Raw genomic sequence first — 27,952 nt, 5'->3', positions numbered from 1 at the left:
GCCTCGACGCCCTCAAAGCCAGCTCCATCAACGACCACTATTTCGTTGGCGCCATCGATGCCTTTGTCGACCCCAAAGCCCTCGACGCCAAATGTCCCAAAGGCTCCAATTCAGCCAGAAGCTGTCAAAATAACAACAAAAGAAAAGGCTGTAAAGCCTTCAGGCTCCACTGATACACCTCTCCCAGAAAAGGTTTTTAAACCTCTTCTGAGGAAAGAATATTTCGAATCCTTAGCTTCAATTTTTGAAGAACAGGAGAGGTCTGAGGAGGAGGATGTTCCTTTTGGACTGGAATATGGCACCCCAAATGTCCCAGAATGCCTGATTTCTGAGGAAAGCAGGATGAGGGATCTGGTGGAAACCTTGCATAATGCAAGTGGAATTGATACTTCACCTGAAACAGATTTTGGCAGGCCAGAACCAGGGGAACATGACAATCCCTCATACAGGCAATTCATTACAAAGGTGATTGAATATTTAGAATGGGCTAGACCACCAACTCAATTCATCCAAGATGATTTGACCGATATATTGGATCATGGTTCCACCGAAGATCCGATTTTACCCTTCTATGTAGCCTTACAAAATAGGGTGGGCAAAAATTGGGAGACCCCAGACTCCGGTGAATAAGTCCCTCACTTCAAAATACCGCCCTTCCAGTAGCGACCCCGGCTATCTGTCAAAACATCATACTCCTGAGAGTCTGGTGGTCCAGGCAGCCACAGCTTCAAATAAGGTGGCATACCCTTCCATCCCTCCGGATAGGGACGACAAGTGTGTGGATGGTTGGGCGCGCATGTTATTTTCAGCTGGAAGTATGGCGTTAAAATCTGCCAACTCCACATGTGCCTTGGCAACATTTTCGTACACTCTGTGGGAGTGCATTGCAATGGCGGCGGAGCACATACCAGAAGGGGATGAAAGGGAAGGATTCCTAGCTATTGTTAGAGATGGAAATGAGGCCGTGCAGGAATCCCTTCAGTCTGCGTTGGACACTGCAGATAGTGTGAGCAGGTCCATGGCCACTAGCACGGTAATGCGCAGATTTGCGTGGTTGCGAAAGTCGGGTTTTGCAAAACCATCTTTTGAACATGCCCTTTGATGGGTCTCACCTCTTAAGCAGCAAGGCTGACGAGAGCCTTGAGAGGTTGCAGACCTCAAAAACGGCTCCCAAATCTTTAGGAGCTGCTATTGGGCAACCTCTGCCTTTTCGTGCATCAGGACAATCTTGGAGGGGACAATCCTATCGTTATTACTCCTCATATGGAAAGGCGAGAGGAATGGCCAGTCAAAGAGGCCAGAAAAAAGCCACTCGTGGTGGACGAGGAAAACATGCAAAGCCAGCCCCAGCTGCAGCCTCTTTACCATCAGCGGCCGCAGCAACTGCCACAAAACCACTTTGAGGACTTGGACCACAAAAAGCCTGTGGAAAGCAGGCTCTCATAGCATTTGCAAGAATGGCGAGCCATTACTTCAGATGTATGGGCTCAAGAAATAATAGCCCAAGGTTACTGCCTTTCTTTTCTAACGCAACCTCAAAGCAATCCACCAGGGAGACACTCTTTGACGTTTCCAGATTCGCTCCTACAGCAGGAAGTCTTAACTCTGCTAGAGAAAGGTGCTATAGAACCGGTACCTGTAGCGGAAAGGAACAAGGGATGGTACTCACCGTATTTTTTGATTCCCAAAAAGGACAGAAGACTGAGACCCATCTTGGACTTAAGAACCTTGAACAAGTTCCTCAGGAAGGACAAGTTCAAGATGGTCACTCTTTCTCAGATCCTTCATGCCCTTCAGCTTCAGGATTGGATGGTGTCATTGGACCTCCAGGATGCTTATTTTCATGTGCCAATCCATCTCAAGCACAGAAAATACCTGAGTTTTGTAGTTGGCGACTCACACTATCAGTTTCGAGTCCTGCCATTCGGGTTGACCTCCGCCTCGTGGGTCTTTACCAAGTTAATGGTAGTGGTGGCAGCACAACTCAGGAGAGGGGGGATTCACATCTGCCCCAACCTGGACGATTGGTTGATCAGGGCATGTTCTGCCAAAGAAGCCCTGGATCATCTGAAAGTCACATGCCACTTCGTCTACAGACTGGGCTTCTCCCTCAATTTCAAGAAGTCACAAATGACACCTTCTCAGCAGCTCCAGTACATAGGGGCTGTATTAGACACATCCTTCGGAAAGAGCTCGCCTCCCAAGTCGAGGGCTCAAGACAATCTTCAGATGGTCTCCAAATTCCAAAATGCCCAAAATCTCCAGGCCTACGACTTCTTAAGGTTGCTCGGACTCATGGCATCCTGCATTTTCCTAGTGACAGAGGCACACCTGAAGATGAGATCCCTTCAATGGGCTCTAAAGACTCAATGGTCCCAGTTCTCAGGTCAAATGAAGGATCTTCTTCAGATTCCGAACAAGGTTCGGCAGGATCTTCTGTGGTGGACTTGCACAGAGAACATCCTTGGCCACCATGGCCGGAGAGTACAGTAGTGACGGAAGCTTCACTAATGGGTTGGGGAGCTCATGCCAACTATCTGACAATCAGCGGTCGGTTGTCTCCATCGAATTCCAAACTACACATCAACCTTTTAGAGCTGAGAGCAATCAGACTAGCGCTGAAGGCTTTTCTGCCATCTATCAGAGGAAAAAATGTCCTGATAATGACGGACAACACAGTGGCCATGCATTATCTAAACAAAAGGTGTAGGGTCACTACTTCTGTGCAGAGAGGCAATGCGGCTCTGGTATTGGGCAATTCAAGAAGGAATCTCCATTATGGCAGTTCATCTGGCCGGGGAGGAGAATATGACGGCAGACGTTCTGAGCAAGCAGAGCACAGCGTCCCACGAGTCGAAACTGGCTCAGGAAGTCCTTCAGGAGATCTTCGCCCTTCGGGGAACCCCCCTCCTCCCCCCCAAGTAGACTTGTTTGCAACCGGAATCAACCAGAAGTGCGAAAAGTATTGCTCAAGGGAATTTCCCCCGAGAGGAGCCCTAGGGGACGTGTTTGTGGTAGAGTGGAACTTCCCACTACTATACGCGTTCCCTCCGATTCCCATCATTCCTCAGGTCATCAGGAGATTGAGACGGTTTGGAAACCACATGATCCTAATTGTCCCGGATTGGGCCAGGAGAACGTTGTACTCGGGCCTTCTAGACATGTCCATCTGCCCTCTGTTACATCTTCTCTCAGAGAGAGGACATTCTCTCACAAATGGAGGGCCAGGTTCTCCATCCAGAAGTCAAGAGACTCAATCTTCATGCTTGGTATCTGAAAGGCTGAGATACAAGGATTGGGACCTTCCATATAACGTCATGGAGGTGTTGCTTTCGGCAAGAAGGCCAAAAATCTCTATACCGTTGCCGTTAGAAAAAGTTTTGCAATTGGGGCAGAGAAAAGAATGTTGATCCTTTTCTATGTCCTATCCCGGAAGTGTTGTCCTTTCTCTGTCCCTAGCACATAGAGGCCTAAATGTTGGGACCATTAAAGGTTATCTTGCAGCGCTTTCCATTTTCAAGAACTCTTCAGAAGAATGTTCCTACTTTAAAATTCCTTTAAAACAATTCTTAAAGGGACTCCCCAATGTGTTCCCTCCTTACCCTTTCCAACTCCCAGTTTGGGACCTTGATCTGGTTTTAAAGTTTTTAATGTGTGCCCCTTTTGAACCCTTGCACACTTGTCCATTAAGATTATTAACATTGAAAACAGCTTTCCTGTTTGCTTTAACATCTGCAAGAAGACTGAGCGAATTGCAGGCACTGTCTTCTGGGCCACCCTATACTTTGTTCCACAGGTACAGAGTGATGTTGAGGGTTAAACCCTCATTATTGCCTAAAGTTGTGTCTGATTTCCATTTAAATCAGAAAATTATTCTGCCCGCGTTCTACCCTCCACCTCATCCCAGTAAGGAGGAGGAAAGATTGCACAGGCTGGATCCGAGAAGAGCTCTAAGCTTTTACATTTCTAGGCTTTCCAAGCTTAGAGTGGATAATCAACTTTTAATTGGCTACACCGGAAGGAAATTGGGTCAATCAATGTCAAAACAAACCATGTCACGTTGGATTGTGCTTTGCATTTCAGAATACTGCAGATTGGCGGGCAAAGATCCACCAGAAGGCTTAACGGCCCATTCCACCATAGGCATAGCCTCTTCGACAGCCCTTCAAAGAGGTGTTCCCATAAAATCTATTTGTAAAGCAGCAACTTGGTCATCGCTGCACACTTTTTCTAAGTTCTATAGTTTGGATGCTTCCCAGTGTAAAGAGCTTGCTTTTGGTAAAGCAGTGCTATATTCGGCCATATAATAATATTAAAAATCTACTCCCTCCTCCAGAGAGCCTTCTACACTGCTTTGGGAGTCTATCTAAGATGAGGAATATGTTGGAGGACACAATCCATTCGAAGAAGAGGTTACTTACCAGCTGGTAATGTTCTTTCGACTGGATGTTCCTCCAACGTATTCCTCATTGCCCTACCATCCTACCCCTCTGTAGATTTTCTGGGTTATTGCCACTTCAACGCTCACAAAGCTGACACCTGGCTACCTACACTATCCATACAACAGAACAAGAGGAGGAAAAACAGAACTGAAGCCAACGGGTGCCACGCATGCTACTTGTATACCCGATGACGTCACCCTCGATGGAGGCCTCCAAGGGACCTCGACTCGAGGACATAGGCGCCCTCTGCCGAAAATTCCAAAGCAGCTAAAGCTGGATGTAATACATCTTAGATGAGGAATACGTTGGAGGAACATCCAGTCGAAAGAACATTAGCAGTTGGTAAGTAACTTGTTCTTCTCGTTCTCATAAACAAAAGCAACCTGTTCATCTTGATCAAGAATACCTCAGCAAAGTTTTATGTGAGCAAGCGAAGTGGGGGAGGGAGGGGATACCAAGTCTCTGCCTTTGCTGACATATCACTCAGTTTTGGCATTGGGCAGAAGCCCACGTGGATGTGCTATTTGCGCGTATAGTGGACGTTTAGAACTCTCAGGGTGATACTCTGAGCAGGCCCACCCATACGTTGTACAAATAGAAAATTCACTCAGCGGTAGTGTAGTAGATCTAACTCCTGTCCTGTTTGAGTGGATAGCTGATGCATTAAGTACTCCCCTCGGCTCTAACATGGGGAAACCTCGCACTTCACAGGTTTGACTCATGGTAGGGCTGACTCATCCTTTCCAAGATCAACAATTTGAAATCATTTCATTGGTTAATAATTGGCAGGTATTCATACAATGTTTGGAAGTCAGGAAAAATCAGGCATGACGTGGTACATGAAATCCTGATATTATTATTAGCAACCATTATAGGCATGATGACCTCAAAAAGCAGTATGGGTTTGTCTCCCAGGAGGAGTTTTGTCCACTGTGAGTGGCAGTGGCACGCCGAGAGTCGGCAAAGGAACAGTGGGATAGTCACATGATTGCAGTATGAAGGACAGTAGTTATGACCGAGGAAGTGAGGACACTGCGTTGAACATGCAGAGATGTATTGTGCAAATTACAGGCGGTGCCATGAGGCATAGGGTGCACTATGAGGGACAGCATAATGTGCTGTGAAGATAAGGTGGCCAGTGCTTGTGGGCACTGATTGTGTGAGGAACGTAAACATCCTAGGGCAGTGTGGGGATGAGGAGATGCCTCAGGGTTTGGCATGTTGAGCATGGGGATTAAGGTCTGTGGGAGGCAGAGGGGTGATGCGACAGAGAGGGCTCAATGAGTAACATGACTCCCCACCCTCTGGGACCTGCACAATATTCTCATTGACATGCAGAATTCCTCTCCTCAGTGTAATGCACCGGCTCTTTCAGACTTTCTGTGCAAAGCACAAACCCCCACTTGCTGAGAACCACGAGAGCCCCCCATTAAACTGCACAAGGTTGGCTCAAAGATGGGAGATAGGTTTTGAGTAAGATGATATCCCCCAGTATAACATACACACACACACACTCTCACACCAGTTGCTTGCACAATCGCACTACGTGAAATGGCCACCATCAATCCGCCCCCAGTGGGACACAAGCTCCCCCCAGCAAGCTTCACAAACACCTCTATCTGATGCGCAAGTTCCTTTCAGTGATACAGGCTTGCTCTTTTCACAGAGATGTGCAAACCTTTATCATTGGGATGCACAAATGCCTTTCGGGGATGCACAAGCTGCAGTGAATGATGTATTGAAGCTTCTCCCCAGAAGCAAATGCATAGTAACACTTGTAGGCCATAACTGAAAAGAGGGGTCGCCTTTGTGTTCTAACCTTCCTGCCTCAAATTTAGGATCCTTTCCTTTCGACCTTGCTGGCATTGGTGAGTACATATTTAAGGGGGAGAGGCTGTAAATTATGAAGGAAGGGCCTCCTTTGTACAACTGTGTGGACCGCTTTATATCTATGTTAAAAACCTGGATTTTGTTTGTTGCAGACACGCAGTTGGTGGAGTGCGACTGGCTCTGGCGACGTCCATCTCTCTCTTTCCATTTATATCCTGGCTCTACATTTATGTTAACAAGGAGATGCGCAATGCATGGCCAAGTCACTGCAAAACAGTCATCTGACGGAGGTAAGGGAAAAGAAGGATGTACACCATCTGCAGTGTGCTTTATAGGGTGTTCAGTGATAGTCGCCTGGGAAATGGCTGCCAGGGGGTGACATTTCCCAAAAAATTCACCCCCAATAAAATCAAGCACTTCCCCAAATATTTTCGATTTGGAGTTTATATAATATAATGATACCCCTCCTAGCATGTCTTAGTTGCTTGATTATGAGGCTTTGTGTCAAACCACCACCAAGATCCTTCTGGACACATCTCCGATCAAACTATTGCTGTTTAAAAAATATACGAAGCGTACATTTTCATCAGAAATTTTATGTAACTGCATATTAACCTGTATGTGTGTATAACAGCATAGAAAGAAGTTCCTGGAAATGATTTGTGTTGATGAAAACTAAATATTAAGTAGTGGTTTGAGTTACTTGGAGAAAAAAACTAGACTGGAACAAAAAGACACACTTAAAGATTTTTTGAGCTGTTAAAACAAGGCACTAAAGAGAAAAAGCCCAAAGAACTGCATCAGAGGTTTTCCAGAAGGCCTGCATGGGGAGCCTCCATTGACGTAAACTTAAGTCTTTCTTTCCCCATGAAATTATAAACCTGTTATGGTTCTGGTACTCCATCCTCTGAACCTATCTCAGTCTCCACTATTAATACTTCCAGACAGCATGTTTTCTCAACAGATGGGAATCATTCTGAAACCATCCCCAGAATCACTGTCCTTAACTCACTATTCCCTGAGGGCCACATGTTTGGGGGTCTTTGCATATCTAACAACTATCTGGACTTTCTAGAGGAAGCAAGAACGACCTCTACTTGGACTCCATATTCCAGCAAATAGACACGATTTTGTCACTGACGTTTAGAGAAGCAGATTAATCCTATATGGTATCGACAAAACTACACAATTTCTTACAGATTTACCCAAATCGGACATCAACCTCAATATCTGCCCAACTGGCATTAGGCACCAGAGCTGAGCAGTTTTTTTGCTTAGCAGGCCCATTGTTTAAAAGACATTTCATTGGTATTAAAGAAAGCTTTCCTCTGGTTCGCAGGCTGCACACCTCGTGGGATACGAGTGTCGTTTCTTCTTTTGTGCACCATCCGTTTGTTATGTTAAGATTTATAAAGCACAATTTTACCCGTGGGCATCATGGCGCTGGCAGAGGAGAGAGTGCAGCCTAGCCTAGAATCGGCTACTGAAACAGATAGGTTTTCAAGGCATTTCTAAAGCTAAGGTAATTTTCCAAATTTTTCAAAAACGGGGGGGAAGGCCATTTCAGAGCCGATCTGGGGAAACAGAAAAGGCATGGCCACGGCAGCGGCGAAACAAAGGAACAATAAGGAGGCCAGCTATGGCCGACCGCAGAGAATGTGAGGGAGAGCAGCGGGGGAACTTTTCACAAAGATATTCGGCACCTTGAGCATGCAGGGCGCGATGGACCAGGCATAGGGACTTAAAAATAATGTGCTGGGCAACCGGCAGCCAGTGTAGTGAGTGCAAAACCAGGGGTTATTGTTCACCATAGGGGAGCCAGTGGCGACCCCAGCAGCCATATTTTGAAGTCAGTGAAGCCGCTGAATAAGACCCTTAGGCTGAGATAGATATAGAGAATTAAAGTAATCGAGCTGGCTAAGTACAAGGGCTGCCACTACTGCAGAGTGCAGATGAGGAGGTAACAGAGGCAGCACCTTCCTCAAGATTCTAAGATGGAACTGCCCGGCTTTACAAACAGCAGCATCTTGGGGTTCCATCGAGAGTGAGGCCGAGATTATAACCCCAAAATTCCTCACCTTGTCATCCGGCACAGGAAGGGAGCCAAGAGAAGAAGGCCAGAGTTAAGGATCAGGGAGACAACCCACCACCAGCACCTCAGTCTTATCCCCGTTCAGCTTAAGCCAGTTGTGGTTCATCCACTCCCCCACAGAGGCCAGGCACCCCCGCAGGTACAACGACATCTCCACCTGATCAAGATCTAAACTAATCAGAATCTGAGTGTCGTCGGCATACGTGTAGCACCTGACTCCGAAGGAGTGGATAAGACACACAAGAGGCCAGATGTAAATATTACAGCGAATCAGGGACAAGGCGGAGCCTTGGGGAACACCACAGAGAAGTAAAAAAGTAGAAGAAAGAAACAGGGAGTAAAAGAGTCTGAGTACTCTCGGCCAGGAAATTACGACTTGGGTCAAGCAGGAGATGGGGTGGTCAACGGTGTCAAGAGCTGCTGACAAATACATTAAGATCAGGGCGCCCACCCCTCCCGCATCAAGCAACCTGGCCATATCGTCCAGAACCGAGACCAGGACACTGTCTCCCCACCTGGCCTGAAGCCAGATTGGGCAGGATAAAAAAAGCTGCGTGGATTCTATAGGAGAGACAAGAGACTCTCAAAGTTTCACAAGAAAGGGTAGTAGTAGTGAAATAGGGTGGTAGTTAGAAAGCACCATAGGGTCAAACAAGGGTTTCTTAAGCAGAGCGATCACCGTGGCAGCCTTAAATTCAGCAGGAATAGTGCCAGTTTGACAAGAATTATTAATTGTGCAGGTAATCTCTGTAAGTAAATCAGAAGAGATGTCCTTCATGATAACCAGAGGAATAGGGTCAGAGGGAGAAGCAGACTTAATACGGTGGTTAGCAGACAAAACGTCTGATTCTGTAAACAATGAAAAAGAATACCAACCCTCAAGTAGTGTCTGGCTCACAGGAGCCCATATTTCAGGCACAATATCCTGGTCAGTAACGGTAGGCGTAATAGCCTGCGCTATGTTATATGCGCTATGTTTGTGCGTATAGTATCAATCTTGGTGATCAAAGATTGAACCAGAAGGTCACAGAAGTTTTGAGTGGGCGCAGCTGCAGGACTTAATGAAGATGCTGATGACAAGGATCTCACCACTGTGAAAAGAGATTTAGGTTGGAAGATGGCAGATTCAACTTTCTGAGTGAAAAAAGCTTTTTTTGCTGCTAGAATAGCTGCAGAATAAACAGAGGCACTCAATTTATAGTGTACTTTTGAGCTATGGCCATGTGACAACCGCCATTTGCGCTCAGCTTGCCTCATAGTCAGACGGACCAGTTTAAGATTATCCGTAAACCAAGGCTCTGAAGGGAGCCTCTGAGGCTGAATGAGCCATAACGGGGCTACTAAATCCTCTGTAGCATGCAGCAAATTTGTGAGCCCAGATAGTACGGATACAGATACCTCAGTGCCTTGACTTCTGATAGTAGATATCAGATTAGGAAGGTCGACTGAGCGCCAGCCCTGTTGCCACCTTTTCAAAGGCACTATCTTTTGATAGATGCAGCACCACTTAATAAGGCAGGACACCAGGTAGTGGTCTGACCAGAGTACTTGTTCCACAGAAATAGTACTCAGAAGTCCTTCATTGGCCAAAACCAAATCCAAGGTATTACCCAACTTGTGAGTAGATTGAAGAACTAGTTGGATAAAATACAAATCAGACAAACCATCAAAAAAGGAACTAAGTGTGGGGGTTTGAGGTTTATTAAATTTAAGATTGAGATCTCCTAATACCACAAGATTGGAAAATCGTATATGAAGTTCAGCCACAGTATCCAACAAAGGCTCGAGGAAACCAGCACAGTACCCAGGTGGACGACAAATGAGCAGAAAATGACACACAGATGAGGGAGATAACACAAAGAAGAGATTCCATAGCCAAATTGTGAGAAGAATCGAGTTTAGAGACCACCAGGAATTCTTTGAAAATGACCGCAACCCCACCTTCCATCTGCAGGGGGGGGCAGTGAGGGTTAGCATGAATAATGGAGTAGCCATCAGGTGTAGCTTGATTCAGGACAGAAGCCGAAGATTCCTGTAGCCAGGTTTCAGTTAAAAAGAACAGATCAGAGAGGCGATCAGACTGTACCTGGTAAATGTTGTCCACATGAGCCGAGAGGGAACATGTATTAAGGAGCAGCATTCTAAGGTCACCTAAAGCCGGTGGCTGCAGGGCAGGCAATACATTGATAGTATTAGGGCTAGAGTCCAAAAGACCCACCCAACCAGCCGGGAAGTAAGTGCTGGGAGGGGCCAAGGCAAGAAGGTCTGCCTGAATATACAGTACGGGCCCAGACAGCTCGGACCTAGCACAGTCGGGCTTGCCTTAAGCCCGCTGACGGCGCACCCGCTGCAGGGCGAAGAGTTCTACACATATATCCCCAAAGCGGGATGAAAGTAAGGCAAGTCTCGCCCATTTGGATGAAAAAGAGGACTGACCGGGAACCGGCGTCCTTAAAGCAACATAGTAATATCACAGTAATCACCTTAAGAGCACGAAGTGTGGTAAAAGTAGAGCAGGATTCCTGACAAAATACCCGACCACCGGGTTTCAGGAGAGAGTGCACTGAAATAAGATAAGTGAGATTCAAAGTGTTGCATTCTTAGTTCAGTTAGCGCTGGACATTCAGAGATAATGTGTTCGAGAGTTTCTTTAACCGCCAAGATCTCACAAAAAGTGCAGTTGTTTTTGTTTGCCGGCAACAACTTCCTTCTAACCAAAACGCCTCGAGTTGGAAATAAGTTAAATCGCAGACGTAAGATAGTTGTTCTTATTTGTGGAGAAGGGGATTGATTTAAATATGGAGCCAACACTCCACGACTTTTATGTTCAAAGGCCAGAGCCCCAAAGTCTTTATATGACAAACACATCATCCTCGTATTAATCCAATCAGATCTGAACAGTTTCTCTTTTGCCTTAGTCGGACTGACAATGAGTGCTTCTAGAGACGGATCAGTTTTCGCTAAAATGTTAAATATCTGTGACATCCACGTTTTGACAAAAGAGTGATCAGATGTTAACTTATAAGAGGATAATGAGGTCAATATGTTGTCGGATTTAACATAAGTAAGGCATTTTCGAAACAAAGCACATAACCTCCAATGATATTCTGCACTCAAAAACGTCAGACCTAATTCAAGTCTTAGCCAGGGGCCGGGGAACACATTGGGGGAGTTGTAATCCACCTCGCCAATATTTTGCCTCTAACTTATGCAAGGTGTCTGGACAAACAATTTTTTTGGTCTCAAGACCATATAATATGGTCGGTAGTACTTTTTGCCTCCAATAGGTTATGGCTGGTCTGATGGTAAACTTTCCAAACTTGTGCAGAATAATTTTTGTCTGGGAGATGGCAGACATGATCTTATGGTCTAAGGACCTTGAGTGCGAGTCGACAGACGAAGAGCCATCAAACAAAATTCCCAAGTAAAGGTACATTGGGACCACTTCAACAATCCTGTTATCTATTTTCCAGTCAAATTGCGTTCTTTTAGAGGGCTTTGGAACATATACCACAACTTGTGTTTTGTTTAGGTTGATTACCAGCTCATTAGCTTCTAAATACTCATGTAGTGCAGAAAGTAATTTCTGCAAACCTATCAGGGTTTTCGAGACCAACACCAAATCATCGGCATACCACAGAGCTTTAATAGGGGCGCCATTCATTTTTGGGGAGTCTGAAACTACATGAAGAAAGGTCTGTTTCACATCATGATTAAAAAAGTTAAAGATGGCAGAAGCCAGCACGCAGCCTTGTTTCAACCCTCTAAATGTTGGAATTGCCGCAGACAGAACACCTGAAACAGTTAGTCGGACCATGATGGAAGTACACGAGTGTAGAGCATATATGATGTCACAAAGGGTTATTGGACAATTGGCCAAATGTAGTTTGTCCATCAATTTGATTCTAGAGACAGAGTCGAAGGCTGTGTGGAGATCAACAAAAGCAAAATACAGCGGTTGTTTAGTTAATTGTGGTTGGGCCTTTAGAGCATTGAGGGTCAATAAATTGATGGATGTGCCCAGCCCGGCCACGAAACCCGTTTGACAGGGATCCCGCTGCTTATGGCTCTCAGTCCACCGGGAAAAGTCCCATAGCACAAGTCGAGCAAAGATCTTCCCTGGTGCGTCGAGCAGAGCAATGGGATGATAGCTTGCAGGGGATTCCCTGTCACCCTTTTTAAAGATTGGAACAAGCAACAAAGATTGCCATGATTTTGGAATTATTTTGGATCGTATAATCTGATGTCCATCATGGTCCGACCTGTTCCATTGGACCTTTGGAACGTGGAATGCTCACCTAGCACAATTGAAAATCTTATCAAAAATGTTTCTTCCTCATGTGCTGCAGGGCCTGATGGGTTAAGTAATTTTATGTTCAAACAGAATCCATCTGAATGGGCGGTGATATTGAATATTTTATTCCATCAGATTATACGATCCAAAAAAATTCCAACATCATGGCACATTTTGGCGAAAACTGGTCTGTCTCTAGAAGCGCTCATTGTCAATCCGACTAAGGCAAAAGAGAAACTGTTCAGATCTGATTGGATTAATACAAGGATGATGTGTTTGTCATATAAAGACTTTGGGGCTCTGGCCTTTGAACATAAAAGCCGTGGAGTGTTGGCTCCATATTTAAATCAATCCCCTTCTCCACAAATAAGAACAACTATCTTACGTCCGCGATTTAACTTATTTCCAACTCGAGACGTTTTGGTTAGAAGGAAGTTGTTGCCGGCAAACAAAAACTACTGCACTTTTTTGTGAGATCTTGGCGGTTAAAGAAACTCTCGAACACATTATCTCCGAATGTCCAGCGCTAACTGAACTAAGAATGCAACACTTTGAATCTCACTTATCTTATTTCAGTGCACTCTCTCCTGAAACCCGGTGTTCGGTCCTACTATCTACCAATTCAATAAGCATTCGCATTGCCACCTATAACTTTCTGATGGCTATTATGTTAAAACTTAAGTGTGCGTCGCCCATGGCATAGAATTACAAGGGCTATTAAACTTGGTGATGTCTGTAAGTATAGGAAAAGTTAAAGTCGAGATGGGCCTATTTACAATTTAAGAAAAATTGCCATGTCAAGCAATGATGAGACCTATTTTATGCAATCATGTTAAAATGGCATTATGAGTTCAATTCATGGTCATGTTACTACGGTATTGTATCTGAATTTCCATAATTTGCCTTCTTAGCTAAGTCTCTCTTGAGTGTGGCCCTTCCGAATGTTCTCAATTCTTTTAAGTATTTTTTTTTTTAACTTTGTTTATTTTAAATCAAGGCAGGATGGTAAATACACATATTCTCCAGCATGGGGTCTGGCATGGATTCACATGCTCATGAATATTCCCCGTCGTCAGGCTGGGAATCCTCGGTAAAGAAAAAACCAGTATCAGTTTCGTTTCTGATCTGTCTTTTGTAGTAATAACCAATCACTGATCTCTGCGTCATACTGACCACAGCCAATGACTGCCCTCTACCTAAGCCCCGCCTCTGGCAGCCATCTTCAGATTTTTACCGCACGTTCATGTGTTGGGATCCTCGTGCTATTGCTCTCGAGCGTTAGTGCTATTTTTTCACGTTTTTTTCTCAAAAACTTCATTTTTTCGGTCAAAAGAGCCTCAAGCTCCACCGACTCTCTATCCGATCAACGGGGATCCGTGTCGGATTCGTCTGCGCCCCTCAAGGGTGAAGATTCGTCGAGATACGCTTTTGGAGGACTCCAGAAGTTTCTCAGGCCCAGTCATGGCCCAGGAGAAGGGAAGCTCGACGCCCGGAAAGCTGTTCAGGGTCTGCCCTGGATGCCAGCTTCAGAACGTCTTCAAGGAGGACGAACACTCCTTTTGTCTCTACTGCCTACATGAGGACAAGACGCACGTGGAGAAGGACTGTGTGTTTTGCGGCAACATGTCGGAGCGGACCATGAAGGACCGCCATCAACGTCTCGCCAACTGGCTAGAAGGGAAGAGCCCGTCCGGCGAGAAGAAGAAGAAGAAGAAAACCGAGCGGTCTTCTAAGACCTTTGAGGACGCCCCGGCGACGGGGGTCCAACATAAGGCCAAGCACCGCGAGTCCGCTGGCACCGGTAGCGCCGAACGGTCGGGCTCTACGGGCGCCAGGCAGGGCGCACCCTCCCCGGCACCATTAACCACGAGCCAACGCTCTGGGTCGGGTAAGAGGAAGGCCGAGCACCCGGCGAAGCTCCTGGAGAGGCCCCGGTCGAGCTCGAAGGCGGAGGGGGAGCGAGGCGGTGTCCCCCCCCTCAAGGATAAGGCGGTGAGCGCACCTATGGTGGTGAAGGCCTTAATCCATCTGGCCAAGCCCTCTATCGAAACTGTCGCGGCGGCCCTGGCTCAGCCTGTGCAGGCTACACCAGTGGTGGCGACCTCGGGGCTCAGAGTCTCCCTGCCACCTCGGAGGGAGTCCTCTTTTGTGCCCATCGATAGGACCCCCGTGAAATCCCCCGAGGGGAAGAGAAAGGGGGGGCAGGGCGTCGTCGTAGATTCGGCTTCAACCTCGGAGGAGGAATTGGTCGAGGTCTTAAGCCACGGCCTCGGCGTGGAAGAAGACCGGCCCGTCGGGATGGATCCCGACGCAGGTGACGACGACATCGTCGAGGGTACCGACGGGGCCCCTGATCGCCCGTCGGATTCCCCTCTGCCAGCACCGCAAGACAACTCGGCGGCCATTTTGTTGGCTATACAGTCCTTATGTTCAGAGATAAGGACGAGACTACCGTTGCCGACGGAGGAACCTCTCCCGTCGGGGGACCCAGAACCGGGACCTTCTGGTGCCCCCCCTACTAAGAAAAGAAGGATCCACCCTCCACCTCCTTTTCAGCCGTCGCGCCCCGTCCAGCCCTCCTCCCCGTCCACCCGAGGGGATGATACGGGGACTGACACGGCAGCGACGGGTACGGACGACGAGGTATACGACGAGGATTTACCGTCGTCGCCTCCCACCAGGGCTTCTCCGCCCGACGAGATTGGATCGTTCCACTCCATGATCACCAGGGCATCCGAGCTTTTCCAACTCTGCCCTGAGGAGAAGAAGAAGGAAGGTTTCCTTTATCAGCGGCGCGAGGCCAAGAGGAAGACGGTCCTCTCAGTGCCTCTATTGGACGACATTTGGGATGAGGGCCTCACCCTCCTCAAGAACCCTTCCACGACGCCAGCTAGAAGAGACCGGTACGAGAAGAAGTACCGGGTCCCGGACACGGCCCCCCTGTGCCTCCGGGCGCAGCCTACCCCGGACTCCGTCGTCTCCGCGGCGGCCAGGAAGAAAGCGGGGCGGGGTGCGGCCTCCACATCGACTTCCCCACCGGACGGTGAGGGAAAGAAATTGGACGCTATGGGACGCAGAGTCATCTCGTCGGCAGCGACGACGATTAAAGCGGCCAACGCCTTGGCTATCATGGCCCGCTACGATAGGGAGCTCTGGTACAAACTGGCTCCCCTGCTGGACTTCCTGCCGGACGACAAGAGGACAGAGGCCCTGGAGATCCTGCAGGAAGGTGAGGTGGCTTCGGACCACGCCATTACCGTTGCGACGGACATCGCCGACACTGGGTTCCGCCAGTTGGGCAACGGCGTTTGCCTTAGGCGGCGTGGATGGCTCAAGGCTACGGACTTCCGTCAAGACGTTCAGACCAGAGTCCTGGACATGCCCTTCGATGGGAACAACCTGTTTGGGAAAACAGTGGACGATTCCCTTCAGGCCATTAAAGCGGACACTGAGACGGCCCGGGCCCTGGGAGTTCTGCAACGACGGACGCCCTTTCGGAGCAGCGGAGGCAAGGGCGCCTCCAAAAGTTCCGGCGGCGGTTTCTCCACCTACCGTCAAGCGGCCCGCTCGTCGTCTCAGGAGGCCTACAGAGGACGAGGCAAGTCTGGCGGACCCCGCCGTCGTCGCCAAGGAGGTCAAGGCGGCAAAGCCTCGTCGAAGCAGGATTGAACCGGCCGTGGGGTCGGGCCCCCACCGAAGCACCCCGGTGGGAGGCCGGCTGGCGAGCTTCGTCAGCGTGTGGGAGTCCATCTCCACCGACCGTTGGGTGCTGGACGCCTTGGCCCGGGGCCACGCGCTCGAGTTCCAGAGAAGGTGCCCGCGCGTCCCCCCCATGGCCAGGAAAGAACTTCACGTCCCTCAACTTCTCCTGGAGGTGAAAGCGATGCTCAGGAAGGGCGCCATCGAATTCGTCCCAAAGAGGCTTCGGGGCCCCGGAGTTTACTCGAGATACTTCCTCGTGAAGAAGAAGACGGGGGGGGTGGCGCCCCATCCTGGACCTGCGACGTCTGAACAAGTTCATCAAGGCGCAGAAGTTCCGGATGGTCACCCTCCAACACATCCTGGGTCAGCTGGAGGAAGGAGACTTCCTGTCGTCGTTGGATTTGGAGGATGCCTACTTCCATATTCCCATCCTAAAGGGGCACCGAAAATTCCTCAGGTTTGTGGTCCAAGGGCGTCATTACCAGTTCAAAGCCCTCCCCTTCGGACTACGGTCGGCACCCAGGGTATTCACCAAGTGCCTCGCACCGGTGGCTGCGCAGCTGCGCCGCGAGGCTCCACGTCTACCCCTACCTGGACGACTGGCTCATCCGAGCCAAGACGAGGGAGCTCGCCGTGGTTCACACGGCAAGGACCGTCCAACTTCTCACGGACCTGGGATTCTCCGTGAACTACGCCAAATCCCACCTGGTACCCGCGCAAGACGCTCTGTTTCTGGGAGCGAGGCTCAACACAGTCTCTCTTCTGGCCTCCCCGTCGGAGGAGAGGACCAGGACCATCCTGGGCAAGGTGCAGCGGATGTTGGTGGCCGACGCGGCCAAGGTGAGGTCCATCAAGTCCCTCCTCGGAATGATGTCTTCCTGCATCTACCTCATTCCCATGTGCAGGCTCCGGATGCGCCCGTTGCAGGAGTTCCTGGACGCGCGCTGGATCCAAACGACGGGCAGCTTCGAGGAAAGGATCACACTCAACGAGAGTTTCCGACGAGCGATCCGGTGGTGGGGCACCCGCGCGCATCCGACGGCGGGCTTGGACTTCCAGACCCCAGCCCACCAGGAGACAGTGACCACGGATGCCTCCCTGGAAGGGTGGGGAGCGCACACCGAAAATCTGCACGCAAGAGGCCTTTGGCTCCCGACGGAGAAATCCCTACATATCAACGTCCTGGAGCTCCGTGCAGTGTTTTGGGCCCTCAGGTCCTTCCTTCCGTCCCTCAAGGGCAAGGTGGTGAGGATCTTCACCGACAACACCACCACCATGTTTTCCATCAGGAAACAGGGCGGAACCAGGTCCCCAGCACTGTCCAAGGAGGCGCAGGACCTGTGGCATTGGGCCATCGCCCAAAGGATATTTCTGGTGCCGTTTCATCTGGCAGGGATAAAAAACACCATCGCCGACTCACTCAGCAGGGAGCTGCGCTCGTGCCACGAGTGGGAGCTACGGCAGGATCTAGTGGATCGCCTCTTCCGATGGTGGGGCACACCCCAGATCGACCTGTTCGCGACGGCGACGAACTCCAAGTGCCGGAGGTTCGCCAGCAGGTTTCCCCAGGCGAGGAGCATGGGCGATGCCTTCTCGTTCCCCTGGGAGGGCCTGTTCCTCTACGCGTTCCCTCCCTTGCCACTGCTAATCCGGCTCGTCAACCAGCTCAAGAGGTCACGGTGCAGGATGATCCTCGTCGCACCTGCGTGGCCGAGGCAGATATGGTTCCCGGACCTTCTGGACTTGTCAGCGTCCCCGCCAATCAAGCTGCCGGTGGACGCGGATCTACTCTCCAGAGAAGGAGGCGCCATCCTCCACCACGACCCGAAATCGCTGAACTTGCGGGCCTGGCTCCTGCAGCGCTAGAGTTTGGAGGATACGACATACCGGCCGACTGCAGAGAGGTTCTTGCAAAGGCCAGGGCGTCCTCGACTCTTAAATGCTACGGACACAAATGGAAGAGGTTCTCTGTCTGGTGCCACGCACAGAAGATTAACCCTCTACGGATTACGGCCCCCCAAGTACTGCCGTACCTGCTGACCCTGGCCAAAGCTGGACTGGCACACGCGTCCATCAAGATTCATCTTGCTGCGATCTCCCGATACACCAGAACCACGGGGCGGACGTCCTTGTGGTCTCATCGTCTGGTGAAAGAGTTCATGAAGGGACTGTTCAGATCGTTCCCGCCGGTGAAGGCTCCGGCCCCGGCGTGGGAGCTCAACGTGGTGCTGACCAAGCTCATGGGACCTCCGTTCGAGCCTCTGCACTCAGCTCCGTTGAAATTTCTGTCGTGGAAAACAGCGTTTCTTGTGGCCATCACCTCCGCACGTCGAGTGGGAGAGATCCAGGCCCTTTCCTGCAAGGCCCGTACTTGACTTTTCACGCAACGAGGGTAGTGCTCAGGACGCACCCCTCCTTCATGCCCAAGGTACCGTCGGACTTCCATCTCAACGAACCCTTGGTGTTGCCTGTGTTCTTCCCGTCGCCTTCGTCGCCGGCTGAGAGCACTCGCTGGATGTGGCTAGAGCGCTAAAGTTCTACGTGGACCGCACGAAGTGTTTTCGGAAGGCGTCACAACTCTTTGTGAACTTTGGACCTGTCAATCAGGGGAAGGCTCTCTCGAAGGCTTCCATTTCCAGATGGCTCTCCGGCTGTATCATGTACTGTCACCGGTTGGCAAACCGACCGCTGCCTGGCCGTCCGAGAGCCCATTCCACCAGAGCGATCGCAGCTACCACGGCGTTCCTATCTGGTGTGTCCCTGCTGGACATATGCAGGGCTGCTACGTGGAGGTCGACGCACACCTTCACGAAATTCTACTGCGTCGACCGGGATTCCAGGGAGGAGTCCAGGGTCGGCCAAGAAGTGCTGCGCAACCTGTTCGCCTTAGGTGAGCCTGGTGAGGAGGTAAGATGCTTAATGTTGAGTTTGATGTGATGCTTAATGTTGAGCCTTTGCCACCTCCCGTGGTTGTGCATGTGTGTACTGCTATGTATTCTTTATTCATGAGCATGTGAATCCATGCCAGACCCCATGCAGGAGAAGGAACAAGTTACTTACCTGTAACTGTTGTTCTCCAGCGTGGGTCTGGCATGGATTCACATGCGAACCCTCCCGCCTACCCCTCTGCGGCTCTTCACTTGGTCATACTGCCACTTCACGTGCTTCCAAATCTGAAGATGGCTGCCAGAGGCGGGGCTTAGGTAGAGGGCAGTCATTGGCTGTGGTCAGTATGACGCAGAGATCAGTGATTGGTTATTACTACGAAAGACAGATCAGAAACGAAACTGATACTGGTTTTTTCTTTACCGAGGATTCCCAGCCTGACGACGGGGAATATTCATGAGCATGTGAATCCATGCCAGACCCACGCTGGAGAACAACAGTTACAGGTAAGTAACTTGTTCCTTACAAGCAATGATTTTCCAGGCATGTTGATCCCCAGTCCTCATTCCCCCCACCAGGCTTCCTCCCTCCCACCTCCCTCTGGCCTCTCCACCCCTCAGTTTTGGAGGCGGAATTTGCCCTCCTGGGTTACCCAGTTTGCACCTTAGCGTCTATGTGTCTTCCTCAGGGTTCTCTAGGTTTGTCAGGATCCATCGGGCCCTGATCGGTTTATAGGTCCGGGCGGGGAAGCGCTGGTCGTATTCAAGCACTGGGCCCCAAATATTCTGGAAGCGATGGAGAGTTCCCGCCTGTGCTGCCATCACCTTCTCCGCAATCAGGATGTCCCAGAGTTTAGACCACCATTGGGCTATGTGAGGGTCTTCTGGGGATTTCCAGGCCCGGGCCTACACTGTTTTCCCCGCCAGTAGGCAGTGTGTCAATAGTTTTGATCTGGTCCCGGAGCGCGGGTAGATCGTGGGGATCAGGGCCCCCAGTAAAACTGGTTCTGGTTCCAGAGGAATCGCCGTTCCCGTGATTTTCTTGATGGTCTCCAGGCATGTCCTCCAGAACTGTTGAATCTTTGGGCAAGCCCACCACATATGGAAAAAGGAGCCTGGGTGGCCACATCCTCTCCAGCAGGCATGATCCACTTGTGGGTTCATGTGGTGAAGTCGAAGTGGCGGGTAATACCACCGCAGCAGCACCTTGTACGCACATTCCCTGTTGGTAATGCAGGTGGAAGAGGTGTGTGTTCTGGTCCATATGTCCACCGAGGTTTGGTCCTCTATTGGATGACCTAGGTCCGCCTCCCACTGGGCCATACAGCGGGTGTTTGTGGACAGGAAGTCGCTTAAGAAGCGCCTATATAGGGTGGATACCCTGCCCTGGTTTGGAAGGTCCCCCAGTGTAAGTTCCAAGGCGGTGGCCGGGCGTGTTGCTGCCTGCAGAGTTTGGGGGTGTGAGCACCAGTGGCGTAGCTGGATATAAGTGAATCCGTCCCTTTCCTGGAGTTGGAACTTCTCCTTACATTGGACGAAATTGAGGGGTCTCCCTCCCATATATAGCTGGTCTATAGTCTCCAGCCCGCCCTTTATCCAGTTCCGAAAATTGCGGGGGTTCGCTCTGGGTGAGAAGGATGGGTTATGGAAGACCGGGGAATGTGGGCTCAGTCCTCTAGGCACTCCCTTTTGCTTTAGCGCCCAGTCCCAGGAGCTGAGGGTATGTTTAGTTGATAGAAGGAGGTCTCCCCAGTGTGTTCTGAGGGGGGGGCGGGATCTGTGGCAGAAATCGCAAGGGTAGGGGCACTTGTGATTGTTCCAGCTCTACCCATCTAGGGCGGTTTGTTATATGCTGCCATGCCTGAACCTGTGCTAGTTGTGCTGCCACACTATAGGCCCGCAAGTCCGGAACCCCCAGTCCTCCTAGCTTGGAGCCCCCCAGCATCGTTCTGAGAGGGATTCTCGCTCTTACCTTTCCAGATGAATTTCAGCATTTTCCTTTGGATGTCCCTGAGGGTTGGTGTGGGAATCGTTACTGGGAGGGAGGCGCAGGCGTATAGGAACCTCGGAAGTAGGTTCATTTTACATGCTGTGATGCGCCCCAGCAGTGAGATCTCTTGGGTCTCCCATCGTTTCAAGTCACCTTCCAGTTCTTTCAGTAGCCGGGGGAAGTTGGCTTTGTATGTGTCTCTTGGGTTAGCGGGGATGTGGACCCCTAGATAGGGGATGGCCTTCTTCACCCATGTCATCGGGCACATCGCAGTCAGTGGCTCCCGTTCTGCTGGGGTGAGGCCGATGCCCAAAGCCGAGGATTTGTCGAAGTTTATAGTGAAACCTGAGACCTCACCATAGGTGGTAAGTTCTCGTATCGCATGTTTCAATGATGAGTGGGCCTCTGAGATCGGGAGTAGAACATCGTCCGCATATAGGGCGATTTTGTGTTGCATGGGGCTGCTCTGTAGCCCTTTGATTTGGTCGTTTCCCCTAATCCTTTGGGCCAAAGGCTCCATGGTGAGTGCGAAGAGTATGGGCGACAGCGGGCAGCCCTGCCGGGTTCCGCATGACAGGGGGATCGGAGCTGAGCTGTGTCCGTTGATTCTCAGGCTAGTATTTGGGCTATTATAATTGGCTAGAACCATCGTTTGGAAAGTTGACCCGAAGCCGAAGGCCTCTAGGGTGTGTTTCATAAAGGTCCAATCAACCCGATCAAATGCCTTGGCTGCGTCCAGAGCCACTAAGACTAGTTTCTGGGAGTTCCGGGAGGAAAGGTCCACCAGGTTCAAGGTTCTCCGTATGTTGTCCCCTGCTGTCCGGTGAAGGATGAAGCCTGCTTGATCGGGGTGGATGATCTTCGGGAGGACGCGATTCAATCGGTTTGCCAGAATTTTGGAATATATGTTTGCATCGATGTTTAAGAGTGCAATCGGTCTATAGGAGGTTAGACTCCTTGGGTCCTTTCCTGGTTTGGGCAGGAGGATGTTGGTTGATTCCTGCATCGATGGGGTGACTGATCCTGTTTCTCTGAAGGAGTTGAACAGGGTCACCAGGTGGGGGGGTCAGTTGTGGCCTGAATAGTTTATAGAACCTGGTTGAAAAGCCGTCTGGTCCTGGGGCTCGTGTTTTAAGCGATTTAATGGCCTCCTCAACCTCCTCCCCTGTAATGGGCTCCTCCAATTCGTCTCTCGCTGTATCGGTGAGACGGGGTACCGCTGCCCTCCGCAGATATTCCACCTGTTGCGGTAGGTTCCGTGGGGTTGCCTTCATGATTTGGGTCAGGTAGTCTGTTGCGAGCTGTTGCTTTTCGGGCTCTGAGTACCATGTGACCCCCTTGGAATCACACAGACCTGCGATCGTGTTGACGCGTCTCTGCTTGGCTAGTTTGGCCACCAGGAACCTGTTCGCCTTGTTGCCCTTCGCATAATATGATTGTTTGGCCTTCGCCATCAATAGAGCGGTTTGTTCCGCATAGTGGGCTTCTAGCTTTTTCCTCGCTGTTCGTATAATCCATTGCGTTTTAGGGGACCAGCCTTTTTCCTTGTGGATTGCCTCGGCCTCTCTTAGCTCATCCTCTAGAGCTATCCGGGTCTGGCATCTGTTCCGATGGTAGGCCGCTCCTTGAGCAAGTAGGGAACCCCTGATTACTGCCTTCATGGCATCCCAATTATTCGCTAGCGAAGTGTCCGAGGCTGGGTTTTCGTCAAAGAAATTTCTTATCCCCGTTGCGATCTTGTCTCTCGTAGCCATGTCATTGAGGATCGGGTCGTATAGAGACCATTTACGTGGGTTATTGAGGTTGGGGTTCTGAGCCCGGAGTTCCAGGATCACTGGAGCGTGGTCGGACATGGCTCTCGTGCCGATGGAAACCTCTTTGACAGTGGGGAAGGCTTGCGGGGAGATCAGGAACAGGTCGATCCTTGAGAAGGTGCGGTGGACGAACGAGTAGAAGGAGTAGTCTCTTTCGTCGGGGTGAAACACCCGCCATGAGTCTATTATCTCCAAGGACCCGAACAGCCGGAGGAGGCTAAGTGCTTGGGCGAAATCGCTTGGAGTCGGGGGGTGTGACCGGTCTTTAGTAGGGTCGGGAACCCCATTGAAGTCCCCTCTGACAATCGTTTGGCCCTCCACAAAACTAGCGAGAGTCGTGCCCAAGAAGTCATAGAAGTGTGATTGTCCAGTGTTAGGAGCATACAAGTCTTTCCTAAAGAGGATCACCGTGCCTCCCTTTTTGCTTGTGCCAGAGGCAAAAAATTGAAGCGGAAATAGCCAAGAGCGAAGCCGGATCACGTCCGCCGGCAGCAAGTGAGTCTCTTGGAGCATAGCTATCGCTGCGTCTTCGTCCTGGAGTTTTAATAGAGTTGCCTTTCGTTTGTTAGGGGAGTTCAGTCCATTAACATTTAGGGAGAGAATTCGCAGCACCTGGTTGTCCAGTGGTGTCCCATTCTCTGTCTCTTGGGTTGGGGGGGGGGGGGTTTGAGCTGGTGATTCAAGTGCCATGTTTGTCATGAGCTCTCGTGATACCATCCTGCACTTGAGGTTTTAACGCGGAACCCCAACGGTGGGCCGCAACTTTAACTGGCGGGTAGACCGACATTGTAAGTACGGGCGTACCCTTGGCCAATGGGGCCGATTGTCCCATCGCGTATCGAGTACTGTGGGTTTCCAAGGAACAAAAGTTGGAAAGTATCCTTGGAGTGGGTATGAACCGTGGGTATGGTCCGCCGTCTCCGCCTTCAGGGCACATCAGTCTAAGCGTTATGTGGCGGATCCGAGTTTAGGTCAGGTCAGAAGAGACCAGAGAAAGATGTTGTTGGAACCTAGGGGCGCGGGAGCGCCATTGTTCATCTCTTTCTGTTGCTCTGCTGGGTCGACGACCATAGCGAATGTTTAGGTTTTGGGGAGGCAAGTGGCCCAGAGTCCTCAGATCCCTCCGGGTTTGGCGTGGAGAGTTCCTGGGGCGAGATTGGATGCATGATCCTCTCCGCATCCTCCAAGTGACTGATCCGGCGTAGGGTGCCTTTATATGTGAATTGTAGAGCCGTTGGAAACAGCCATCTATAGCGGATTTGCTGCTCCTGGAGGAACAATGCCAGGGGTCGGAGTGCTCTTCTTTTCTGAAGGGTGAGTGGTGAGAGGTCCTGATAAATTTGAAGCGGCATGCTCTGAAAAGTGATTTCCTCCCCTTGGCGGCTAATCGCCGAGCTCGCCTCTTTGGTTGTGAAAAAGTGGACCCTGGTAATGACATCTGGGGGGGGGTCCGAGTCTGTGGGCGGAGTCTGTGGGTCCGGTCTAGCAAGAGCTGAGATTTATCCAGGTCCGGGAGGAGGGCCTCGAAGAAGCGTCCCACGTAGTCCACTAGCTTGTTGTCAGGGCGGAGGTTGGGACGCCCCGAATGCGAAGGTTGTTGCGGCGCACCCTATTTTCAAGGTCCTCATGTTTAAACTCTAGGATCTCGCATTTGTGATGCAGGGTGTCAATGGCTCTTTGCATTTCCCCTAGAGTGGTAGTGTGATCCCGAGAGTGGTCTTCGATTTCTCCGAGCCTCTGTTCGACCTCCGTAACCCTTTGGTCTGTCTGTTCGACTTTGGTGGTGAGTTCTGAGAGGCATGAGCGAAACTCCGACTTAATGTCCGCCATGAAGGCTATCAGGTCCCCTTTGGTAGCGAGGGCTCCCCCGTCCTCCTGCGGTTTCTGTGGGGTAAGTTTGGGGGGCTCTTGCTTCTTGCTTTTATCTAGTGCAGTAAGCATGGTGGAAATATCTGCGCCCTTGCTAACCTTTGTTTGCCTGGACATGATGATCGTGTCTTGGCTGGAAGAGTTGCAGCGGGGACCAAAACTGTGGGAGACGGCACTCAGCCCCCTCCAGGTCCGCAGAGTTTAGTGCGTTGTAGGGGTGGGAGGTTGTGTACTTTCGGCACCAGCCGCCCAGGAGTGTTGAAGCGTAAGAGTGTGAGTGAGAAGCCGGTGGAGTGGCCGTGATCCTGCAGTAGTCTAGGTCGCTGGCTGGATGAATGGGCCGGGGCGCCCCAGGAAGTACTAGTGCATGGAGGATCTCAGTGGGACCGGATCGGAGCAGGACGACCCATCGGTGCGTCGAGGGAGGGGGGGTGTCGCTGCTGTATGGCCCGCGAGGTCGAGGCTTCTCTGGGTAGCAGGGATTATCTCGTGGCCTCCGTATTTTTCACCCCCATAACAAAAAACCCCCGTCCTCACCGTATGTCGATCGTTGGGGGGTCCTTGATCGTTGGGGGGGGTCCGTGATCCCTCTGTGCACCTCCCGCGTGTGACTCTGTAGCGCCGCCGGCTGGTGCTGAGCTGGAGGCCGGGATCGAGCTTCAGAGCGGGGGAGGTGTAGGCCCAGGACCCCGCCAGGCAGGGAGGAAGGAGAAGGCTCCACGCAGCAGCCCCCGAGGAAGCTCTCACGTGCCGTCCAGGCAACCCTGATACGATCCGGATGGTTCCGTGTTGGCGGGTCCGTCCGCTCCTCTTCTTCGGCGCCCCAGAGCCCCGTCACCACCAGATGTGTGATATGTTGCTGAGTTCCGGCGAGGCTGCCATCTTGGTTTCTTCGGATGGTGACGGGGGAGCGATTCGGCCGCTAAGTTCTAGGAGAACGCTCCCGCGTTCGGAGGTCATCTTAGGTCAGGTTGTGCCATATCGGTTCCGATCGCTGTAGATGGCATTGGCGACTGGGATGCTCGATCAGACCTGCCAGAATTTGACGGCGGTGGCGGACATCCCACGGGCGGCCTCAAGGGAGCGACCACATTGATGGCGCTCCAAGCCATGCCCCTCTTTTAAATATTTTATGGCTTTTATTTGTTCGGACTTACTGTTATTCTTGTTTTATATTTCTAACAAAATCTATTTGAATTTTATTTGATTTTCCTTTATATTTAATCTGTTAATGAATTTTGTTTGAATATTGAAAAAGTTGATTTATTCAACTATATTCAATAAAGATAAAAAAAAATATCACAGTAATCACCTTAAGAGCACGAAGTGTGGTAAAAGTAGAGCAGGATTCCTGACAAAATGCACAAAGTAGCACACTACAGAGGGGTTTTAAGTGGGTATCCTGAAAGGGATAGTATGCCTCTCTCCTGTAATGTAAGTGATCCACTATTAGTGGCCTTGTTGCATGGCACGCCTGGCATTAACGGATATTAAGCATGTGGAATGGAAGGCTGCCTTTTTGGTCGGTCTGATTTCAGCAAAATTCAAGCTGTATGCTCGCAGGGCGACCTTCTTTAATATTCCATAAATTATAACCTTTACCAAAAGTGGTATCCGAATTGTGCTTAAACCATAAGAATAACATCTCGATCGCCTTTCCCAAACAACCAAACACAGAGAGGCCTCCCCTTCCACCTCCAATCTAGACGTGAGCAGGGCATTACAATTTTACTTGGTAAGAATTAAAGACTTTGGCACTTGGCAACTAAATGTTTGTGATACAGGGGAGCTGCACTCCTGGCTCAAGAGCGGCAAGGGCAGCCATTGCCATTGGATTGGGTCATGTATATTAAAGCTACTTCTTTGGGAAGACTGCATTACCAAAGGTTCTACGCTTTCTCTGTGGTTTTTTAGATACACCGTTGGAAAACATATGCAAGGCAATCACTTGGGCGATGGTTTATGCATTCAGTAAACCGTTTTACATGGTGACCCATTCAAGGGCAGAAGTGCAGTTTAGGCAAACATCACTGCATAACATTTCTGGCTAATAGTTTTTTTGCTTCTTCCTGAAATTCAGTAAGGTGCTGCCAATCTTTCACTCGTATGGTGCTTTCTTATCTCTGACAAGTGTGGCAGAATGGGTACAGGATGTATGATTAAGTGCATGTGCATCATGATGAATACTGTATTATTAGTCAATAGCCCCCTTTCGTCCATACTAATTTTGCTGATAAAAGGACTGGTGGTTGGGGCTGGAAGCATGTTTGCTGAAGGACATGTTCAGGGGCATGGCCACGCATTGCCTCTGGCACATTTGTTTTCCAATTCTGTTACTTCTCTGTATCATGCTGTAGGCACGTCGCGTTCCTTGGACTTCTCACAAGTATGGTGGAAAAGGAACAATGGAGAAAGGGTATATTGCCACTAGGGTAATGAAGCGTTTACTTAATTGCTCGTTATTGCCATTATCAAATGATATTGAAAAAACACTTGTGCTGCCAGTCATATTTCACCAGCTTTCTATTATTGCATGCTGGTCTGAAATGGTCCGGTACTATTATACTGAATCTTATTTTGGCAATAAGATTTCCAAGTTTCCTTAATAGCTAGAAACCGCTCAAGAGAAATGTAATCCTTGTGTAAAACAATCTTGCCATTCAGAAGTTACCAATAAAGGACCTCCCTAAAACAGTGGTCTTTTTCTGTTAAAGTGGGAACAGTGTTCAGAGATGGGTTAGGTTAGTCTGCAAGTAAGTGCTTTGCATTCTAAATCACCCTCTCTGCTTCACTTGCTACACATGCTTTTAATTTGAGAACATTTGGAATTTCAAATTTAAACGCTCATCAATTTGACATTTCCAAAAAATTACCTGTGACTCTTGTGATTAACCTCTCAAATGGTTAGTCCATTTCCTTTTTAAGTATTTCAGTACTACATATTTCCTAATTTAAAGAAGGCTCTCTATTCACGGGAAAGTGAAAAATCATAACATGGAATATTGCTGATGTAACCTACAACGTCTCTGAGAAT

At 50.0% G+C, this 27,952-nt stretch overlaps 1 protein-coding gene across 3 annotated transcripts in view; it reads left to right on the top strand.

Annotated features, from left to right (window-relative positions):
• Positions 1-27,952, top strand: part of TMEM220 (transmembrane protein 220) — a 371,482-nt gene that overhangs the window by 249,346 nt on the left and 94,184 nt on the right. For 2 of the 3 annotated variants that reach the window (XM_069654506.1, XM_069654505.1), the window contains one exon: positions 6,425-6,562. The exons of the other annotated variant lie outside the window; for it this stretch is intronic. In XM_069654506.1, the coding sequence (XP_069510607.1) occupies positions 6,425-6,557 (133 nt within the window). In that variant the 3' untranslated portion in view covers positions 6,558-6,562. The remainder of the gene's footprint in view (positions 1-6,424; positions 6,563-27,952) is intronic. 3 annotated transcript variants of the gene reach the window in all.

This window comes from Ambystoma mexicanum, chromosome 3q, assembly GCF_040938575.1.
Source record: "Ambystoma mexicanum isolate Mex_15411 chromosome 3q, UKY_AmexF1_1, whole genome shotgun sequence".
Classification (NCBI taxonomy): domain Eukaryota; kingdom Metazoa; phylum Chordata; class Amphibia; order Caudata; family Ambystomatidae; genus Ambystoma; species Ambystoma mexicanum.
The sequence above is the reverse complement of the archived record's forward strand: the minus strand, read 5'-3'. Positions and strand labels throughout refer to the sequence as shown.